General features: G+C 45.6%; 1 protein-coding gene across 1 annotated transcript in view; it reads left to right on the top strand.

The window, feature by feature from the left end:
- PAX5 (paired box 5) overlaps positions 1 to 18592 on the top strand; it is a 169106-nt gene that overhangs the window by 52558 nt on the left and 97956 nt on the right. The window contains exon 6 of the mRNA XM_072959742.1: positions 1911 to 2086. Within this exon, the coding sequence (XP_072815843.1) occupies positions 1911 to 2086 (176 nt within the window). The remainder of the gene's footprint in view (positions 1 to 1910; positions 2087 to 18592) is intronic.

The following is an 18592-nucleotide window of genomic DNA, read 5'->3' as shown; positions in this document are numbered from 1 at the left end:
CAGTCCGCCGCCCAGCTTAGATCAAAATTGGATCTGGGATCCACTTTCTCAGGGGCCTCATGAGCCGCCTCTGAAGGCCCTTGGTGTAGAGGATGCTGGAGCTCTCTGAGCTGTCAGACTCCGTGGGGAACTCTTAAAGGCCAGCAGTCATGTGAACAACCAAAGCTGGTGTCTTTGTTCAAATGTTAGACCCTGTATTGCCATTGTACCCAGATAGGACAGTTGGGGAAGCACCCACTTGGGGCAGTATCTCAGTGACACAGTGTCCCACTGCTTCAGGCTCCTTGGTTTGGCTTCCTTCCTCACATGGGTGAGGTTTTGACATGACGGATGAAGTCTAGGGCAGCAGTGGGCTGGCAGGGTTGGGGGTGGGAGGGAGGACTGGGCAAGGCCTGTGTAAGGGCATCTGCTGGGGAGAGACCTGACACGTGCTGGTTCCCCCCTCTCAGGGCTTCCCAATGGCAAAGGCAGAGCCTGACCTGTGGCCCTGGGGTCCAGCCGTGTCTCTGGGCAGCCCTGCAGGAGTAGCTCGATCCCAGACGGCCTTGGGGAATGATGGCCCCGAGGCCATTTCCTCACTGGAAACTTTTGCCCTCCCATTTTGAATGGTTCAAGCCCAATGCCCACAAAAGATATTTCAACACATTTCCTTTTTTTTTAAGTTGATAATTTGTAATATTTTCTTTTAAATGTAGACATCATCACCAGAGACTGTTACAGTGTGAAGAGCTAACAGTACAGAACCCATAGAGAATTTAATCCTGTACTTTCTTGGTAATTTACATTTTTGGATAGGCAACACATTTAAAGTTCTACAACAAACCAAAGCAAAGCAAAAGAAAAGAAGCATGCTATGAAAAGTCTCCCTCCTCTTTTGCCTCCATCCACTTAGTTCCTAACTCCCTAAATGGGTAACCACTCTAAATATTTTTTGTGTTGCTTTCCAGAGTTTTATGTATGTACGTACACACACATACAATGCATATGAAGTCTTATTTTCTTCCTTTTTCACACAAACAGTTGTATATTATACACGCTGGGCTGTACCTTGTTTACTGTTTTTCACTTAGCAATGTGTCTTGAAGATCTTTCCGTATCAACTCAGAGGGAGTCCTCTTCCCTTTTTGCTGCTGCACAGTATTCCGCCGTGTGAGTGTATCATAACTCATTTGACCAGCTCCTACAAAAAAACTCTTGGATTGTTTCCAGTTTTTGGCTACTAGAATCTTGTACATATATCACTTCCAACATGTGTAAGTCTGGCTATAAAATAAATTCCCAGAGGTGCTCTATCAAAAGGAACTTGCATTTGTGATCTTGATAGATTTTATCAAATTGTCCATCACAGGTGTGTGACCAGTAGACCCCTGCCAGAACTGCATGAGAGCATCTGTTTCCCTATAGCTTTCCTAACACAGTGTTTTATTGGCTGGTCACATGATGTGGTGGCAAATGTCCCAGGTAAAGACATCAGCTCTGGGACAAAACTGTACTTCCAAGGGGATCTTCAGTGCAGGAGAGGCAGTGGCACCTGGTGATTAAGCCTCTGAGTCCACCTGAGCTCCACTCCTCAGGCAAATCACTTAATCTCTTTAGGCCTCGATTTTCTCATCTGCAAAGTGGGGGAACTAACACCATCTACACTGGGTTCATTATGCAGATTAGATGTGATGATGCAGGCTTCACGCCGTGCCTGGCACGTGGCTGTGAGAGGCTGGCTCTGCGCTAACCTGTAGGCTGACCTTGGCCAAAGACCCACCCCATCGTCTGAGCCCCTGTTTCCTGTCTCTCAGGCAAGGAGCTGAGCTTTGGGGTCTCTCAGACCCTCTTCCCAATCCAGGGTCTGACATGTCTTTCCTCAGCGGCTTGCGTAGCCTGCACTCACCCCTCCTCTCTCATGCTCATCAAAGGTATTCAGGAATCTCCTGTGCCAAACGGTCACTCACTGCCGGGCAGAGATTTCCTCCGGAAGCAGATGCGGGGAGACCTGTTCACGCAGCAGCAGTTGGAGGTGCTGGACCGCGTGTTTGAGAGGCAGCACTACTCGGAAATCTTCACCACCGCGGAGCCCATCAAGCCTGAGCAGGTATGCCCCAAGACTTGCTGCCCCAACACCCACCACTCGCATGCAGGCCTGGGTCACCCCTGTAGAAGGCATCGGCGGGATGTGGGTGACAGCGCCAGGTTCTACTCATTCTCACCCAAACTCAGCCAGTGGCAGCATCCCACTGAGGTCCGGAGGACATGTCTGGGGCTCCTGTGACTTCTTGCCTGGTGCCTCTGTCTCTCCGGCCAGTGGGGCGTGTGGAGTGTCTGACTGCTGTGGCACTGCAGAGTGATGGTGTCCTTTCCCTGGGGTCTTCACACACGGTGGGGTAATGATCTTCTGGGCCACTTGAGGTGGTCTTGGGTCATTATCCTGTCAGTCAGGGTGCAGGTGGAAATACGTAAGCATCGTCTGGTCATAAACCATGGTATAAGGGCAATGATGTGTCCCACTGTCAGCCCTCTCGTCACATTTTCCTGTCATGCTTTTAGAACTGAACCCAGGAATCTGGAAATGAAGTGTCTCACTGGACAAACTCCCAGCTGGGTCATTTGCAAGAGAGGGAAGAAAGCAGGACGGCCCCCTGCTGAGCAGCCCCCTGCTCTAACCTGGGCCGAGTCGCAGTCACTGCGTATGGCTGTGGAGATGGGACCAGAAAGGCTCTGCCCAATGAGAGGCTCTCAGGGTCTGGATAGGGTCCCCAAAGTACCGGATTTAATTCAGGAGACGGTTTCCTGGTGCCCCCTCTGTGACAGGCCCTGGGCTGGACACCTCGCAGGCGTGGGCAGCTCGGGCTGGGCTCCTGCCTGCTGAGAGCTCCCATCTGGTGGGAGAGTCAGAGGGGCCCATGAGCAATGACTTTCCCCAGCACTTGCCGGCTGGTCCTGGTGGTGAGGACTGGCCTCACTGAGCTTCCTTTACATGCTAATTAGATGATGCTTCTCAAGTTTTCCCAAAGAGCCACTCAGAACAACATAGGCTGCCTCCACAGGCTCCCAGGGAGAGAAAAGGTGCTGGCAGGGACCGTGGGTGGGGAGGAGTGAGCGAGGCCTCGGGGGCCACCATCCTATGACAGTCTGGTTGTCTCTGTGCAGCTCCCGTGCGGGCTCTCACAGACCTTCTAGCCACTTCGTTTTTGGATGGGGAAACTCAGGCCCAGAGAGGCACAGAGACTTGCCTCAGGCCACCCAGCAAGTTATGTAGTTACTTAACAAGCGCTAGTGAATGTTGACTATGTACAAAGCATGGAGCCAGGCACTAGGTATATGAAAAAGACAGGCTTGGACCTGCCCTCAGGGAGCCTATTAAGGTGTGGAAGAATCACAATAAAGAATGATTACTTGAAGGGTCATGGATTATAGATGTACTGGGTGCCGAGGAGGGGATGTCGGAGGTTCTCTGAAGGCACAAAGCAGGTGCTGAGCCAGCCTGGAAGCCACAGGGGCCTTCTGGGGGAAGAACACTTGTGCTGAGCCCTGAAGGGATGTGGTGGGGAGAATATGCCTGGCATATGGAATAGTGAGTGCAAAGGCCCTGAGGTGAGAGGGAGCGTTGCAGGAGTAAGGAATGGAAAGAAAGTGTGGCTGGGCTTTGGGGAACGGGCTGGGGAAGGCCGGGGGCTGATGCTGGGGAGCTGGGCCTGCTCTTGTAGACTATGCTCAGAATTTCGGTCTTTTTTCCTACAAGTTGAGTGACGCCTCCTCTGGGAATGACATCAGTCATATGTGCTGGCCAGAGCTGACCTCACACAAGCTAGGTCCTGCGCTTTAGGGAGAAGAGGCTGTTTCCATCGCAGACAGCTTCTCTCACTGCTCAAAGCCCTTCAGAGAAGTGGCTGAAGCCACATTCCATCTGACATAGGAGGAGAAAGAAAAGGGACTCGACCTGGAAACTTCCTTGGATGAGACCAATCTTTCCCTCCAGAACCTGGGAGAAAAGTTATCTTCTAACCTTTAATAAGATCACATAATTTTAGAGCCAGCAGGGACTACAGAGGCAAGCTATCAATCCCCTCATTTTTTAGAGCCCCAGAGAGGGAACAGGGTTTGTCTGAGGTCACTCATTGAGTGAGGGCAAGGCCTCTGCACAAAAAAAATCTGGTGTTTCTATTAAGCCTTTATCCACTTAATTCAGACATTCAGTGTCAGGGACTGTATTTCCCTCTGTTTCACGTGATTCTCATGGAAACTCAGAACCTAATCATAGTTCATTCAGCTCGGAATGCCCTGGGAAACTGGGAAGACCGTAGGGCTGCATACTCGGGAGGAGTCCATCCACCTGTCCATTCAGTCACCTGCTCAGACGCTCATATGCTTATTTATGCTTATTTCTTGCACAGTGGCTGTGAGTCTGGCACAGTGCCTGCACCCAGGGGAGGGAGGATGGGATGAGTCAGACACCAGCTCAGCCCACAGCCTCAAAGGGGCAATATGATGTAGGGTAAGGGTCTGTGGGCCCTGATGAATGGAGACATCGCCTCAGCTGGGAGCATCAGGGAGGATGTCATGGAGGAGGAGCCGTTGGGGGACAGGTCGAGAGGCCCATGGGGAGATGGGTCTCGGGGGAGAGACCTGACTTACAGACTCTGTGAGGGCTCCATTTGCAGCAGTCTGGCTGTGCCGTGTCCTTCAGGATGACGCGGACACACTGCGGGCCTGTCTCTGACTGTGTGGGCTCTGAGGCGGGGCCTTCTGGTGGGATAATGACTGACTCAGTGCTTTCTGGTTAATCTGCTTCATCTCCCCGTAATGGGCCGTAATGAGGAGAGATGGGAGGTGAGGCCGTGGGGGTGCCAGGCACACACACACAGGCACTGGACTATGAATGACATACCCTAGCTCGCCATTCCCAATCACTTTGGACAAATGACGGCCAAGCAAGGGCCCGCAGGCTGGGAAAGAATGCGCATCAAGGGTACAGGTTCCTCGTGCCACTTGTGCCCGTTGGCGGCCTTACCTTGTGAGCCCCAGAATGCACGGCAGTGGTGCCAGGAAGGGGCCGGCACTTTTGCCATTTGTGAGCATATCTGGTCTCCAAGGTCTAGTGGCAGCTTGTGGGGAAGAATGAACATTTACTGGCCTTGGAATTGGGGGAGTTGGACTTGAGTCCAGCTTCTGCTCTGCTGGGCAAGTCGCTTTTTCTCTGGACCTGTTTCCATACCTGGGGTGGTAGTAATTGTGATTTTGATGACACAGCCTAACAACAGCAGCAGTGATCCTCACCTGCTTGTGATCCTGTACAGTTTTCAGAGCTCTTTCCCATCCATCCTCTCTTCAGAGTCTCCATGTAAATATCTGCTATGCAGGCTGGGCAAGATTTGTGAGCCCCATTTTACAGATTGGGACTTTTTTTTAGTCATTTCACCCCACTTTCAGGGCCAAAAGGCTTCTGTAGAGCTGGAATCCGACCTCAGGACCTTTTGTTCATCTTGTGCAAGATGGTTACACGGGTCTCCATGTCCCCGAACAATACTAGGAGCCAGATTTCTGACTGGCTGGTTTTCAGAGCTAGCCTTTGGCAACCAGAGTCTGCCAGTCATTCCAGAGCCCTCAGAGTCTTGCCATAGGCTTGAGTGGTCAAATCCTTCTTAATCATCCTGCCCACCCTCCCATGGGAAGAACCTCTATCTCTTTAGGGTGAGGTTGGGGTTCCGCTTGTCACTTTCACAAGCTCAGAGCCCACCTGGCTGCTTTTCCCACCAAGATCTGCCCCAGTGGGATGGACCCAGGCTTCTCTCTTTTATATGGGAACTTAGTAAACCCTTGTCCCTGGGTGGAAGGGGTTAATGTACAGGCATCCTGGGACAATGAAACACTTCCTTCTCAAAATGGTTATTGAAAAAGCAATTCTGTTTTTTTCTACATGTGAAGTAAGTAAAAATCACCTTGAAGGAGAAAAGGAAAAAAAAAAGAAACAACGGCGGGTGGTGTGAGTGCGTGTGTCTTTCCAACAGTGAAATCTGTTTCAGTAAAACTCGCATTGACGCTGTCGTGGACGCCACGCTCCTGGCGGGAGCTGGTCCCTCCTCTGGCCGAGGCAGGAAGGCCGCCACCGAGCACAGCCTGCTGTATTTACTCTCGGCAGACTATTAACCAACACCAGGCTATTAATCTGGCTTTTGAGCCTTCACTAAAGCCCATAAAAGCTCACAGTTGTCAAATGGAGTTCATTTTAATTTCCTTTCAATCACAGTAAATTATTCAGGTGATAAATCAGCTGGAGCAGCCTCCTGGCTGTAATAGAAACCCTAATTCCTGGCTAATTATCCAGCCCATTGCTGCCAACAGATCAATACGGGCGCAAAATGGAACGGGCCCAGGGCCCTCCCTCCCATCGGGCCAGAGGCAGAAAGACAGCTGGGGAAGGGGGACGTGCTGCTGACCTCCCAGGAAGTTCAAAGGTCACGGGGGTTAAACCGGGAGAAGGCCTGTCCGTTGTCTAACAGAGAAGCCACCAGAAATGCCTCCTGCTCTCAGGAGCCGCTTTACCCTCTGATTGGTGGTATTTCTCCAGACTGGTGGGCCTGCGACTAAGCATTGCCTACTCGTGTGGGCGTCTTCTTCCTGGGACGGGGCTGGTTTGTGTTTCTGAGCATGACTGAACTTTGTCATCAGGCATGGCCTGAACACTCTGAGTCAGAAAAAGGGCTGTAGGCTATGAGGGAAAAAGATAAGGTTCTGGATACACTTCCTTTCTTCAGGGAGCTCCAGGTGGGGAGCAAGTAGGGAGAGAAGAGGATGAGGAGACAGCTGTGCCAGGCTGAGAATGAAGGAAGGCTTCCTGGAGGAGGTGTCATTGGTGCTGTGCCTTGAGGGATGGGCAGGATCCAGCTCTGTGGAGATAGTAGAGAGTTGGCTGGAGAGGACATTCTGGGCAGAAGGAACAGTGTGGGCAAAGGTGTGGAGGGATGCAAGTATGGCAGGGAACTAACTGTAGGCTGGTCTAGGCGGTTGGAATATGATCTGAGTGAAGGAAAGTCAGGGACACTGGGGCTGGAAAAGCCAGAAGGACCTAAACCCTAGAGGGCTGGAATGTGGAGGTGAGGAGGTTCTGTTTTGTTTTGGGGACAGTTTGCCCTGAGGAGCCCTGAGTCTGTGACCTGGACTAGTCTGCTCACCTGGGAGCAGCTTTCAGGGGGACTCCTGCCTCCTGCCCTGTCCCTACTGCCACTCACTGCTGGAGCTCTCTTCCTGAAGTTCATCCTCATGTAATAGCTCCTCGTGATTTCCCACTTCAGAACCCCAGTCCCTGCTCTTCATCTTCATCATGACCCTTCACCTCCCCCACGGCCCACTGTGTGCCTGCAGGATGCTCTGGATGCAGCCAGGCCTGACCCCTCACTGCCCCACATGAGCTGGGCTCTTGCTGTCTGAGGCTGTGTGTGTGTGTGTGTGTGTGTATGCGGGGGAACCCCAGGGATGCTCTGAGTATGCAGGGTGGCAGGGACTGCGGTTCTTATTACTTTCTTAATGTTGTTGTTCTCACTCCAAACTCCTCACAGTTTCCCTGCATGGAAGATTTTTTCAGTCTGTTTCTAAATCAATGCTGTCCTGGCCCAGCAGGAGTCCTGCCTGACCTGGGAGGCCTTCGCTGACCCACTTAGCTTGCAATGACTTGCATCTTGTTTGAGCTCATCAGTGCACTGGGTTCTAATCATTACGGTGGTAATTGTTGTAGTGACTGTGTATTCATAGCTTACCATGGGCCTGGCTCTGTTCTGAGAAGAACCCTCCTGGCCCCATCGCATTGCAAAGTCACAAAACCCCTATTATCCCCATTGTGCAGACAAGACGGTTGAGGCTTGGTGAGATCAGTGCAATGACTTAGCCATGGGAACACAGTAAGTGTGGAGCCAAGTCAGAAGCCACATCTCCAGCTCCAGAGTCCAGGCTGGTGGCCACTGGGTTACCCACAGCTGAAGCACCATCAGGCTGCCCACCAATTCTTCTAGGTGGGCAATGTCCTGGAGACACAACCTGGGGCTCCAGTCTACTCACCCTGAGAGCTGAGCATGAATTGGGAAGTGCTGGGCTGCCCCACAGACCAACGTGGTCTCTGGAGGTAAGAAGTGAAGTCAGGGACATTGAGTGTCCTCTTCTGTTGTGAGCTGGTTCTGCTCCTCTCACCCAGCCCTTCCCCTCTCAGGGCTGTGCTCAAGGCTGGGCTCCGCCACTGCAGACAAAGCAGACTTTGTTCAGAAGAGGTGATTAAAATTCTTTTCTTGGAGGGATGACTGGAGAAATGGGGCTGTCTGGTCTAAAGAAGGGAAGACTTGGAGGTGTGAGCAGGGGAAGAGACAGGCTGAGAGAACTTTCTAATAGCTCAAGCTCTCTGATAGTTGAGTGGACCTTCTTGTGAAGTAGTGAGCTCCCTGTCACTGGAGGCATATAAGGAAAATCTCTCCTTTTTCATATATGCTGTAGTAGAAGTTCAAGAATCCATTGAGGTCTTAATTAGCTAAAAGTCAAGGTCCTTCCAATCGGGAAGAATGATTCTAAGCTAAGGAGAGTGAGAAGGTCTGGTGGGAAGAGGGGGAGTGGTGGGGGAGTGGTAGGGGATGCAGCAAAAGGAGAAGAGCATTTATGCTGCAGCATGGCGGGAACACTGAAGGGCAGTTTCCTCCCAGGGACCTTCACTAGGGTAGGCAGAGCCTGGATCATAGGAGCCATTGTTCTGAGCATCAGGGGGCTGGAGGCTGTAAGGTCCTGGGAGGCCAATGATGAGTGTAGCTCCTCTAGTGCACAGAACAGAGGTGGGGTTTCTGGTGAAGACACCAGGGCCAGAAGTCTGGATACCAGTGGCTGCTGCTGGCCTCACTGCCCACACGCAGTCCCAGGCATCTTCTGCCCAGGGAATTCAGGGCCAGATCTCAAGGGGGTAGCGGGTGGTGAGGAGGAGCAGAGAGACCCATGTCCTGCCGACAGGTGCCACAGCTTGCAGGGGGGGCTGGTAAAGTGTGATGCATAATTGAAGATGAAGAATCTACTAATTAAAAAGCCCCAACAACCTCTCACATAGCACCGTAGCTCACAGTGACCCTATGAGGTAGAGTATATGTGGTGTAATCTTCCCACTGCAGATGAGAAAACTGAGGTAGAGGGAGATTAAGTAACATTCCGAAAATGATTGACTGCCACATTCTCTGCTCCCTGCTTTTTGTGGGTGTAGTCAGTCCTCTGGAGTCAGCTCCCTGAATTCTGCATGAGGGAGATAACTCCTGATTGATTGATTGATTTTAGCAAATACAAATGGAGCACCTACTCTGTGCCGAGTACTGTGCTAAGTGCTGGGGACACAGCAGCAACAGACATGCGATTCCCAGAATTTGCCCAATAGCAACAGAGACAGATTTTAACAAAATAATTATGCCAGTAAAAACAGTGTATCATTACCAATCGTTACAGAGTGTGATGGGTGCCCTAAGGAGACAGATCCAGGGTGTGCTGAGAGTGAAGAGTGTGACCTCATTTAGATGGGAGGTCGGGAATGTCTATCTGAGGATGGCACCTTTGAGCTCAAGGGGGTCAGGGTGGTGGGAACAGTGTCCCAGGCAGAGGGAATAGCCTGCACGAAGGCCTGAAGCTGGAAAGACTTTGGTCCAGTAACCAAAAAGGCATGGGAGGCAGAAAGGGATGTGTGGTACAGTTAGTGAGGTGGTAGGGGCCGGCTGTGAGGGGCTTGTGGACCAGGCCCAGGGCCTTGGGTTTTATCTTGAGAGCAAGAAGAAGCCTCTGTAAGATTTTAAACCGGGCACTATCAGGCTCCAATCCAATATAGATTAGAGTATTCTGGCTGCTGTGAGGAGACTTGGAATGTTGGGAGGTTATTGCCAAGGTGCAAATTATTTGCTGTACCCCTGGAAATGGTTGCCTGCCCTGTCTGGGACTGGCCTTCTCTCCAGTCCATGGTTTTGCCCCAGAATTGTAGCCACATGATAACACTGTTTCTCCCCTTCCCCCTCCACTATCCCCCACCTCCTACCTCCCACACCAAACACACACATATATATCTCCAGCCAGGCCCCTAGAGTTAGTAGACTTGAACTCAGATTTGACTGTGAGCTTCCTGACAGTCAAAGCAAAACAGGAAACACAGTCAGTTGTGTGCTTCTCATCGTCCACCAGGGGAAAATAGGCCAATTCCCCAAAGGAAGCGATGTTTTTTCTTATACTTAGAGTGGAAAGAAAACTGTCATGTGAGTGTCCACTGGGGGGCCCTGTAGAAGTGATGGGCACAGCCCCCAACAGTATCCACATGCTAATTGGTGCATTTCTGCAGAGACAGGGCCGCTGTGACCACATAGCTCAAGAATGCAGCCTTTCTAATAGCCCAGCTTAAACTAAGAAAAATCCCAAGGTGCTCTGGGGCAGCCATTCCTAGATTCTCTAATTCGATGCTCCAGGATGACGTACTACTACCTTGGGGCTTTGGGACCTCCTACCGCCCAAGGGTACCCCTGGGAAAATGTCCTCCCCATTTGGAGAAGGTTCGATCTACAGGCATGTACCTCGCCATCAACTCTACTCCATCAACTCAGCTCTTGATGCGGAGAGTTCGTAGTTTGCATTTGACTTCTCTGAAGAGGGCTTGGGGCAGGGTCTTGGGGAATGGTGAAGGAGAGAAGGTCATTTGTTTTAGAGCTTAGAGAAGCGTATGGCTTACCCACACAGCTGCAGATGGTGAAGATGGAATGGAGAGAGGGCATGGCTGCGTTTTCTGTGGGAACAGGTGTGATCTGATCTAGTTGATACCTGGTAGCCTGATGAGTCAGAGGAAGGCTTCTGACCCCAAGGCACCATGATACTCCCACTGGTGAACATGGTCTATTGAATGTCCTGGGCTTTGACCAGTCAGATGAGTGACTCCTCCCATGAAAGGAGCTACAGGAGGATGGAGAGAGTGGCAGGAGAAGGGCAAGAGTTCTCTGCCCAGTTCTTCCCAGCATGAGAGGGACTAGAACCCTCTTCCTGAACACTGAGATGCTTAAGCAAGATTCAACTTGGCTATCATCTTGCCCTTAAAATGAGATAATGACAAGTTATCATGCTGGAATTCTTGCTCTCTAGGTCTCTAGAGGTACTGGGTGCCTCTACACCAGCCATACTGTCCCTTATCTTCCTACTGTCATCATCCCTGAGTGACCCTAGGGTTAGGGTTAGGGTTCCTATAGAACCTCAGCTTTCTTCATTTGCTCTACTACCTGGAATCTTGCCTGAGGATCACTATTTTTTTTTTTCGTAAACATCTTTAAAAATATTTTCTTAACACCTGAGAATTCTGAGTATACTTTGTCTTCCTGTGGATCAAGCAGAGGGTTAGCTTCCCAAGAAAAATCGTGCCTGTTTTACAAGACCGGGGGATGTTTGAGGGAACACTGAGCAAGTTGCCATAGTGTAAAAGCACGGGATAGACCCCTGGACTCTTAGGCTAGTCATTTCTCTTGGGGTCATGGTTTCTGCATTTGGAGTGAGGGGTTAGACTGGGTCATCCTTAAGATTTATTCCAGCTCTAACATTCTCTGAGAGATAAAACAAACTGGGAATCTATCTCTTGTTTTTATTTTGGGTTGTTTACATTTTTTCTTCCTGTCTGTTCCATTCTTCTAGATGACAGGCAAATTCTGTGTACGTGGGGTTTAAAGATTACAAGTGAATTGTCAAAGAGCTGCCTGCACCTTGCTGGGATATTCTTTGATTCATTTATTCATTCATTCATCCAAGAAATTTTTACAGATTTGCCATGTCAGTGACATTGACCACCTGTGCTGTGCTGTGTGGCATAAAGTAACAGCACTATATGCAGCCAAAGGTACTGTGTGAAAATTGACTTTTAGGTAGAAGTATTCCCCCCTAAACAATGCTAACCAATATTTGCAATAAAGAAAGGCAAAAAAGACCAAAGAAAGGTAATTCCAGTCCTACAAGCTTGTTTTGAGAGTGTGCGGCAAGTTTGGCTTAAGGAATTTGGCTATTCACAAAGTTCTTTTTAAAAACGCAAACATTTATTATTTTATAAATTACAAAATAAATTTTTTAAAAAGGACATAGATATCTAGTTCTGATAACAAGGTCTTAGCTATTGCAGACTTCCCTCCCATCTCAAACAATAGAAATATTGCTCAAATATAACAATAAATTAATTCTTGTATATATCTGAGGTTTAAATAAAAGGAAATACTCAGGAGCTGGAAATTTAGAAGACGCTCAGGGCCAGAACTCTATGTGCAGAAGCTAATGTCCCAGTGGCCCAGGGTACTGGTCCTGGATATAGTTCCTAGTGAACAGGGGCTGGAATTTCGATGCTGATGTTAAGACAGAAGGTATGGTCTCAGACTTATGTGATGTGGGAGTTGGAACTGAAAATCCTGCAAAAAATTAAAACCTGGAAGGACCTCACTTTCCATGAAGTGAGCACTAGGCCAGTTTCACCTATAGTCTGAGGAAAGTCACAAGGAAACTTGATTCTGCATGGAGAGGAGAGCAAAAGTTTCCCATAAAAAATTGAAATCCAACTGCGCCACATACAGGTGTGGTATCTCACTTTATATTATTCACAGGAAACCCAAGAAGAGAAATTAATATAAAAACTGGGCTCATATAAGTGAAATTCTTGAGATGCTGAGCAAAAGTGCATGAAAAGCTCTCATCTGGATCCTTCTACAGTCCATGATGTACAACATGCCTACAGAGTAAATGCCAACTGCTGAAGATGAGCTCACAATTTTAAAATTGCAAAACAAACAAGGAAACGAGGGCAAGTCAGGAGATATTAGTACTCCAAGAACCTAAAATAACACACAATGAAAGAGACTATAAAATGACTTGAGAGGAGAAAAACGGACTAGAAACACCACAAAAGAATAAAATACTGTGAAAAAAGAATAAGCAGGTTAGGAAAATAATCAAATAAATTCTCTAGGAATAAATATTTTACTCATCAAAATTTAAAATTCAGCTGATGGGCTAAAAACCAGGTAAGATACAGCTGAATAGAAAAGTAGTGATTTGGGAGACAGAGCTGAGGAAGTTGTCAAGAATGCAGCACAGAAATCTAAAGAGTTGGGAAATATGAAAAAGAGAGTAAGAGATAAAACAATATTTCATGAGAAGGTCCAATATACATCTAACAGTTGCTCTGGAAAAATAAATAGAAAAGATAGAGGTGAGGCAACATTTGAAGAAATAATGGCTAAGAAATTTATAGAACAGAACTGTTGCAAGACATGTGTCATTAGGTTGAGGAAGCATCCTAAATGACATGCAAGGTAAATAAAAATAAATACACACCTAGGCAAAACTACAGTGAAACAAGAACATCAGAGACAAAGAAAATTAAAAGCAACCAGAGAGAAAGTATAACTTTTAGATTGATGGGACACTTTTTAAAGCGTCAAAAGGCGTCAGAAGACAATAGAAAAAGTGTTAAGAGATAATAACAACTGACGTGTCCTCAGACAAGTGATCATTTAATAGTGAAGGCAAATAAAAACATTTTTAGACAAAGACAGAGAAACTTTACCATGCACACCACCTTGTGGAACTGCTAACAAATGTACTTCAGTAAGAAGGATATGAGAGACTTACAGTTTTATCTCTGATGTATAAATGGCTTGGGAGTCATCACTTCCATATCTGCAACAAGAAATAAAGTTGAGAAAACTGAAGATTAACAACTTTTCTTGACCCATCAGAGAATTAAGGTTGCAGAGCAAATAACTACTGCAAAATCTGGAAGCAGAATATAGTCACAGCTGAGATATGCCAGATTGATGTAAAACCTCATACTAAAGGCCTATTTTCCTCATTTTCTGTACCCAATACATTGTTTCCAGCTTTTGACAAAAAGTTAGGCAAGAAAAAACACAGTCTGAAGAGACAAAGTAAGCATTGGAACCAGACTCAGCTGTGACACAGAATTATTAGATGGGGAATTTAAAATAAATATGATATGTGAAGGGCTCCAATGGAAAAAGTAGACAGCGTGAATGAACAGGTGGACAATGTAAACAGAGAGATGGAAACTCTAAGAAAGACTCAAAAAGAAATACTAGGAATAAAAAGAAAATACATTAACAAACAAAGAATGCCTTTGATGGATTCATCAGTAGCCTGGACACAGCCATGTAGAGTCAGTGAACTTGAAGATATGTGAATAGAAATGTCCCAAATTGAAATGCAAGAGAAAAAAAATGAAAAAGCAAAGACACCAGTCAAAAGCCAGAACGGGACACAATCCAAGAAAGATGGGATAATTTTGAGAGGAATAATATATACATAATTGGAATACCAAAGGGAGAAGAGAGGATGAAGAAATATTTGAAGTAGTAATGGCCAAGAACTTTCCAAAATTAATGGCAGGTAATCAAACCACAGATGTGGGGAACTCAGAAAATGGCAGGCAGTAGATGTATCAAAATATCTCTACCTACACATATCATATTCAAACACTGGAAAACCTAAGACAGAAAATCTTGAAAGAAGCCAGAGTGGGATAAACCCCCTTACTTAAAAAGGAACAAGGGTAAGAATCACAGTGGATTTCATGTCGGAAACCATGCAAACGAAAGAGAGTGGAGTGAAATATTTAAAGCATTGAAAGAAAAAACCCCATCAACCTAGAACTCTGTATATTGAGAAATTATATCCCCAAAGTGAAGGAAAAATAAAGACTTTCTCAGTCAAAAGAAAATGGAGTGAATTCATGAACAGCAGCTCTGTCTTGTGAGAAATGTTAAAAAAAATAATAATTCTTTAGGGAGAAGAAAAATAGGTCAGAAACTCAGATCTACAAAAGGAAGGGACGGGAGTCAGAGAAGGAATAAATGAAGATAAAATAAATTCTTTGATTTTTCCTATTCTTAATCTAAAAGGTAACTGTTTTTTTTAAAGTAAAAATTTTAACAATGTATCCACATGGTTATAACATATGGTTAAGTGAAATGAATGACAGTACTGTCACAAGGGACAGGAAGGCGGAATTGGGAATACGCTGTTAGAAGGTAGCTGTACTACAATTGAAGAAGTATATTATCTGAAGATGAATTTGGATTAGTTATAAATGTATATTGAAAACTCTAGGGCAACTGCTAAAACCTTTTTTGACTAAATTTTTTAAAAAATTGTGATTAAAAACACATAATGTAAAAATTACCCTCTTAACCATATTTAAGTGTATGCAGTTCAGTAGTGCTAAGCAGATAAAAGGGAATCATATGACATATTTAATTAAACCCAGAGAAGGAAAAAAAAAAGGAGCAGGGAAAAAAATGAGGAACAAGTTCAACAAATAGAAAACAGTTACAAACATAGTAGATATTTATACAACTACATCAATAATTGCTTTAGATGTTAATGGTCTAAGTTTACCCATTGAAAGACAGAGACTGTTAGAGTACCTGAAAAAATAACAACATGAGATCCAACTACATGCTGCCTATGAGAAGGATATGAAATACGAAAGGAAGGAATGGGGTTTAAGAAGCAATGGTACCCAAATAATTGATACCCAAAGGATAATTTAAATAACTAGTGACTATAAAACAATGACTAGTTTGGGGGATGTAAAAACAAAGTAAAAAAAGACAATAATAATATGTAAGATTGAGGGTGGGCTGATCTGAGTTAAAAATTCTAAGATCCTTACATTACTCAGGTGGAGGATAAATATATTGATAAACTTTCAAGGATGCTGGTAAGTAAATCAGGGGTAATCATTAAAGGCATAGTAATGGAATGTATAACTTCCAATCAAGAATAGGCAAGAAGAGATTATATAGAGCATTCAGTGAGTCAGTAGAAGACTGGGGAAAAGAAGAAAGAACAAGGAAAAAGCATGGTCAATTAAAAATACAAAGTTAGATAATAGATGGTAGAAATAAATAAAAATATTTGAGTAGTCCCAATAAATATAAATAGATTGAATTTGCTAGATAATACAGAAGATACGAAAAATAACCAAAACTCAGAAATAGGCAGTTTATAGGAATTAACTTAAAACAAAATGGTACTGAAAGATTGCAAGTAGGGAGATAGGAAAATAGAGACGAGGCAAATACTAACTAAATAAAATGTAATAGAGTAATATCACTCCCAGATGAAATTAAGGCCCAACGTGTCCTCAGAAACAAACAGGACCATTATTCAACGATAAGAGGAAAACTCATGGAAAAATATAACAATTCTGAACCTGTATATACTAAGCAACAGAGTCTCAAAATATTGAAAGCAAAAATTGTCAAGGAACAAAGGAAAAAATATCCCACAATATTTTTTGGAGACTTTAACATACATACCCCTCTTATTAACGGATAGACCAAGCTGACAAAAAATTGGCAAGGATGTTTGTGAGTTTCTCACATGGTGAATAACAAGCTTGATCATATAGACAGATGAAGGCCAACAATTTGAGAGTATTCATGCTTTTCAAACACACATGGAAAGCCACTTTCAGAGAGAAACTGTGTGCTGGTTGTGAAAATGAATTTCAGCAACACCCAAAATCCACATCATAGACCATGTTTTTTGATCTCAGTGCACTAAAATTACAAAATAATAGTCCAAAGCAAATTATGGCTTCTAGTCTTCTGTATGAAAGTTAAAAAACAAAACCAATTTTCTGAAAAAAATCCATGGGTCAAAAAAGAAATCCTAATGAAAATTTTAAAATATTGGAACTGAACAACCAAAACAAAGAACAAACAAACAAACACACTACATATCAAAACTTGTGGAACAAAGCTAAAGTGATACTTAGAGGGAAATGCATAGCTTTAAATGCATTTACTTAAAACAGAAGATAAAAGAGTAATGAGTTAAGCATTCAACTCAAAAAGTTAGAAAAAGAGCAACAGAGTAAATTCCCATAAGGAATAAGTAACACGTATGTGCTGCAAAAAATTAAAATAATACAGAATTATGTTAAATAGAAATGAAAGACCCTATTCCTACTTCTTGCCTAATCTGTGTCTCAGAGAGCCAGGGCTAACTACAGAGAGAAGTTTCTAAACTTGTATGTATGGGTGAAGAGCTGTAGCAGGAGTGGATGGGCCTTGGTATGGGAATGGCTCAGTGGTTTCATAAATAATAACTTCATAGTAATAAAGTAACACTTCAAGGCAGCAGGGTATAGCTCAGTGGTGGAGTGCATGCTTAACGCGCATGAGGTCCTGGGTTCAGTTTCTAGTACCTGCTCCAAAAACAAACAAACAAACCTGATTACCTTCGACCACCACCAAAACAAAACCAAAACCAAACCAAAACCAAACAAAACAAAAAACCCCCCAACTCTCTGTAAAAGAATTTGGGCTACAGAGAAATTAGAGGCAAATTCAAGGGAAAAAGTTTAAAAAATAAAAGTAACATTTCAGAAAATAAGTAAAAGTAACATTTCAGAAAATCGAGGCAAGGGAACATGAAGATAACAGAAGAACTGGTGAGAAAGATGTAGGGATTTTAGTTGTCTGCGAACTCAGTCACGTGGCTGCCAGTGAACGTGAACTCTTCTGTGTTGGTCAGGCCACACTTGTCATGGGGGTTTGCAGGTGAGTGCCTCCCCTTAAGGAGGAGGTCAACTAATTGGAAGATGACCAGAGGAGGTGACCAGGTTGGGGAAGGGGACACCCCTCTAATATTTACTAAGCACTTTGTATGTGCCAGGAAACTGGGCTGAACTCTTTATGTAGTTCCTTACTCAATGCTCTATGAAGTGGGTGGTATGAAATTATTCCCATTTTACAGATGAGAAGACTGAGAGGAGAGAGGACAACTTGTCCAAAGACCCATAGGCAGAAACGTTTGGAGCCAGGCAGTCAGAGTCCAGGCCTGTGCCTGAAGCCACTGTTGATCCTGCTCCTCATTTACACCACCTGGCTTCCCCACCCACGAAACCTGTCTTGTGAGGCATTTGTGGAGGAAGTAGAGCCGACTGGCCGGGAGAAGGGAAAACTCACTGGAAACCCAAGAGTGTAATCTGACCTCAGAGAGGCTCCCACAGAGGAGGGGTGGAAATTAGTCCCACAGGACTCGGTGGAAATTAGAGAGAGGCAGCTTTCAACTCAGTCCAAGGAAACTTTCCAGACAGGGAGGACTCCCACGTGTAGATTGACTGTGGGTTTCTTGCCACTGGGAATGTCTGGCCTGGGTGGCATGGCCACTTGGGAGGAAGGCTGAGGAAAGTCTTCAAGCATCAGAGAGGGGCTTGGAAGAGGTGATCAGTAGGGTCCCTTCCAGCTCTAAGCTTTGGCATTCTATGACAGGTGGGGTTGTCTTTCCTCTCTTCTGTTTTGGAGAAAAGATGGATTTATTGATTCTTTCCTGATGTCTTGGCTGTGAAACAAAACAGAATGACTTTATTGAAGACCATCACATAGACCAACTCAGTGTCAGTGCTTTTGAGAGGATACGGACAATTCCAGGATCGGGGTAAGGGGACTGGTGATGTTATCATCTTTTCAGGCCACAGTTGGGCAGATAACTTTATTCACCTGTTGTAACTTCTGCAGCTGGCTTATTGGGATAAGGGTGTGAAGGGAAGATGATGAGAGGCTGT

The sequence above is a fragment of the Vicugna pacos genome, chromosome 4 (genome assembly GCF_048564905.1).
Source record: "Vicugna pacos chromosome 4, VicPac4, whole genome shotgun sequence".
In the NCBI taxonomy this organism is placed as follows: domain Eukaryota; kingdom Metazoa; phylum Chordata; class Mammalia; order Artiodactyla; family Camelidae; genus Vicugna; species Vicugna pacos.
The sequence above is the reverse complement of the archived record's forward strand: the minus strand, read 5'-3'. Positions and strand labels throughout refer to the sequence as shown.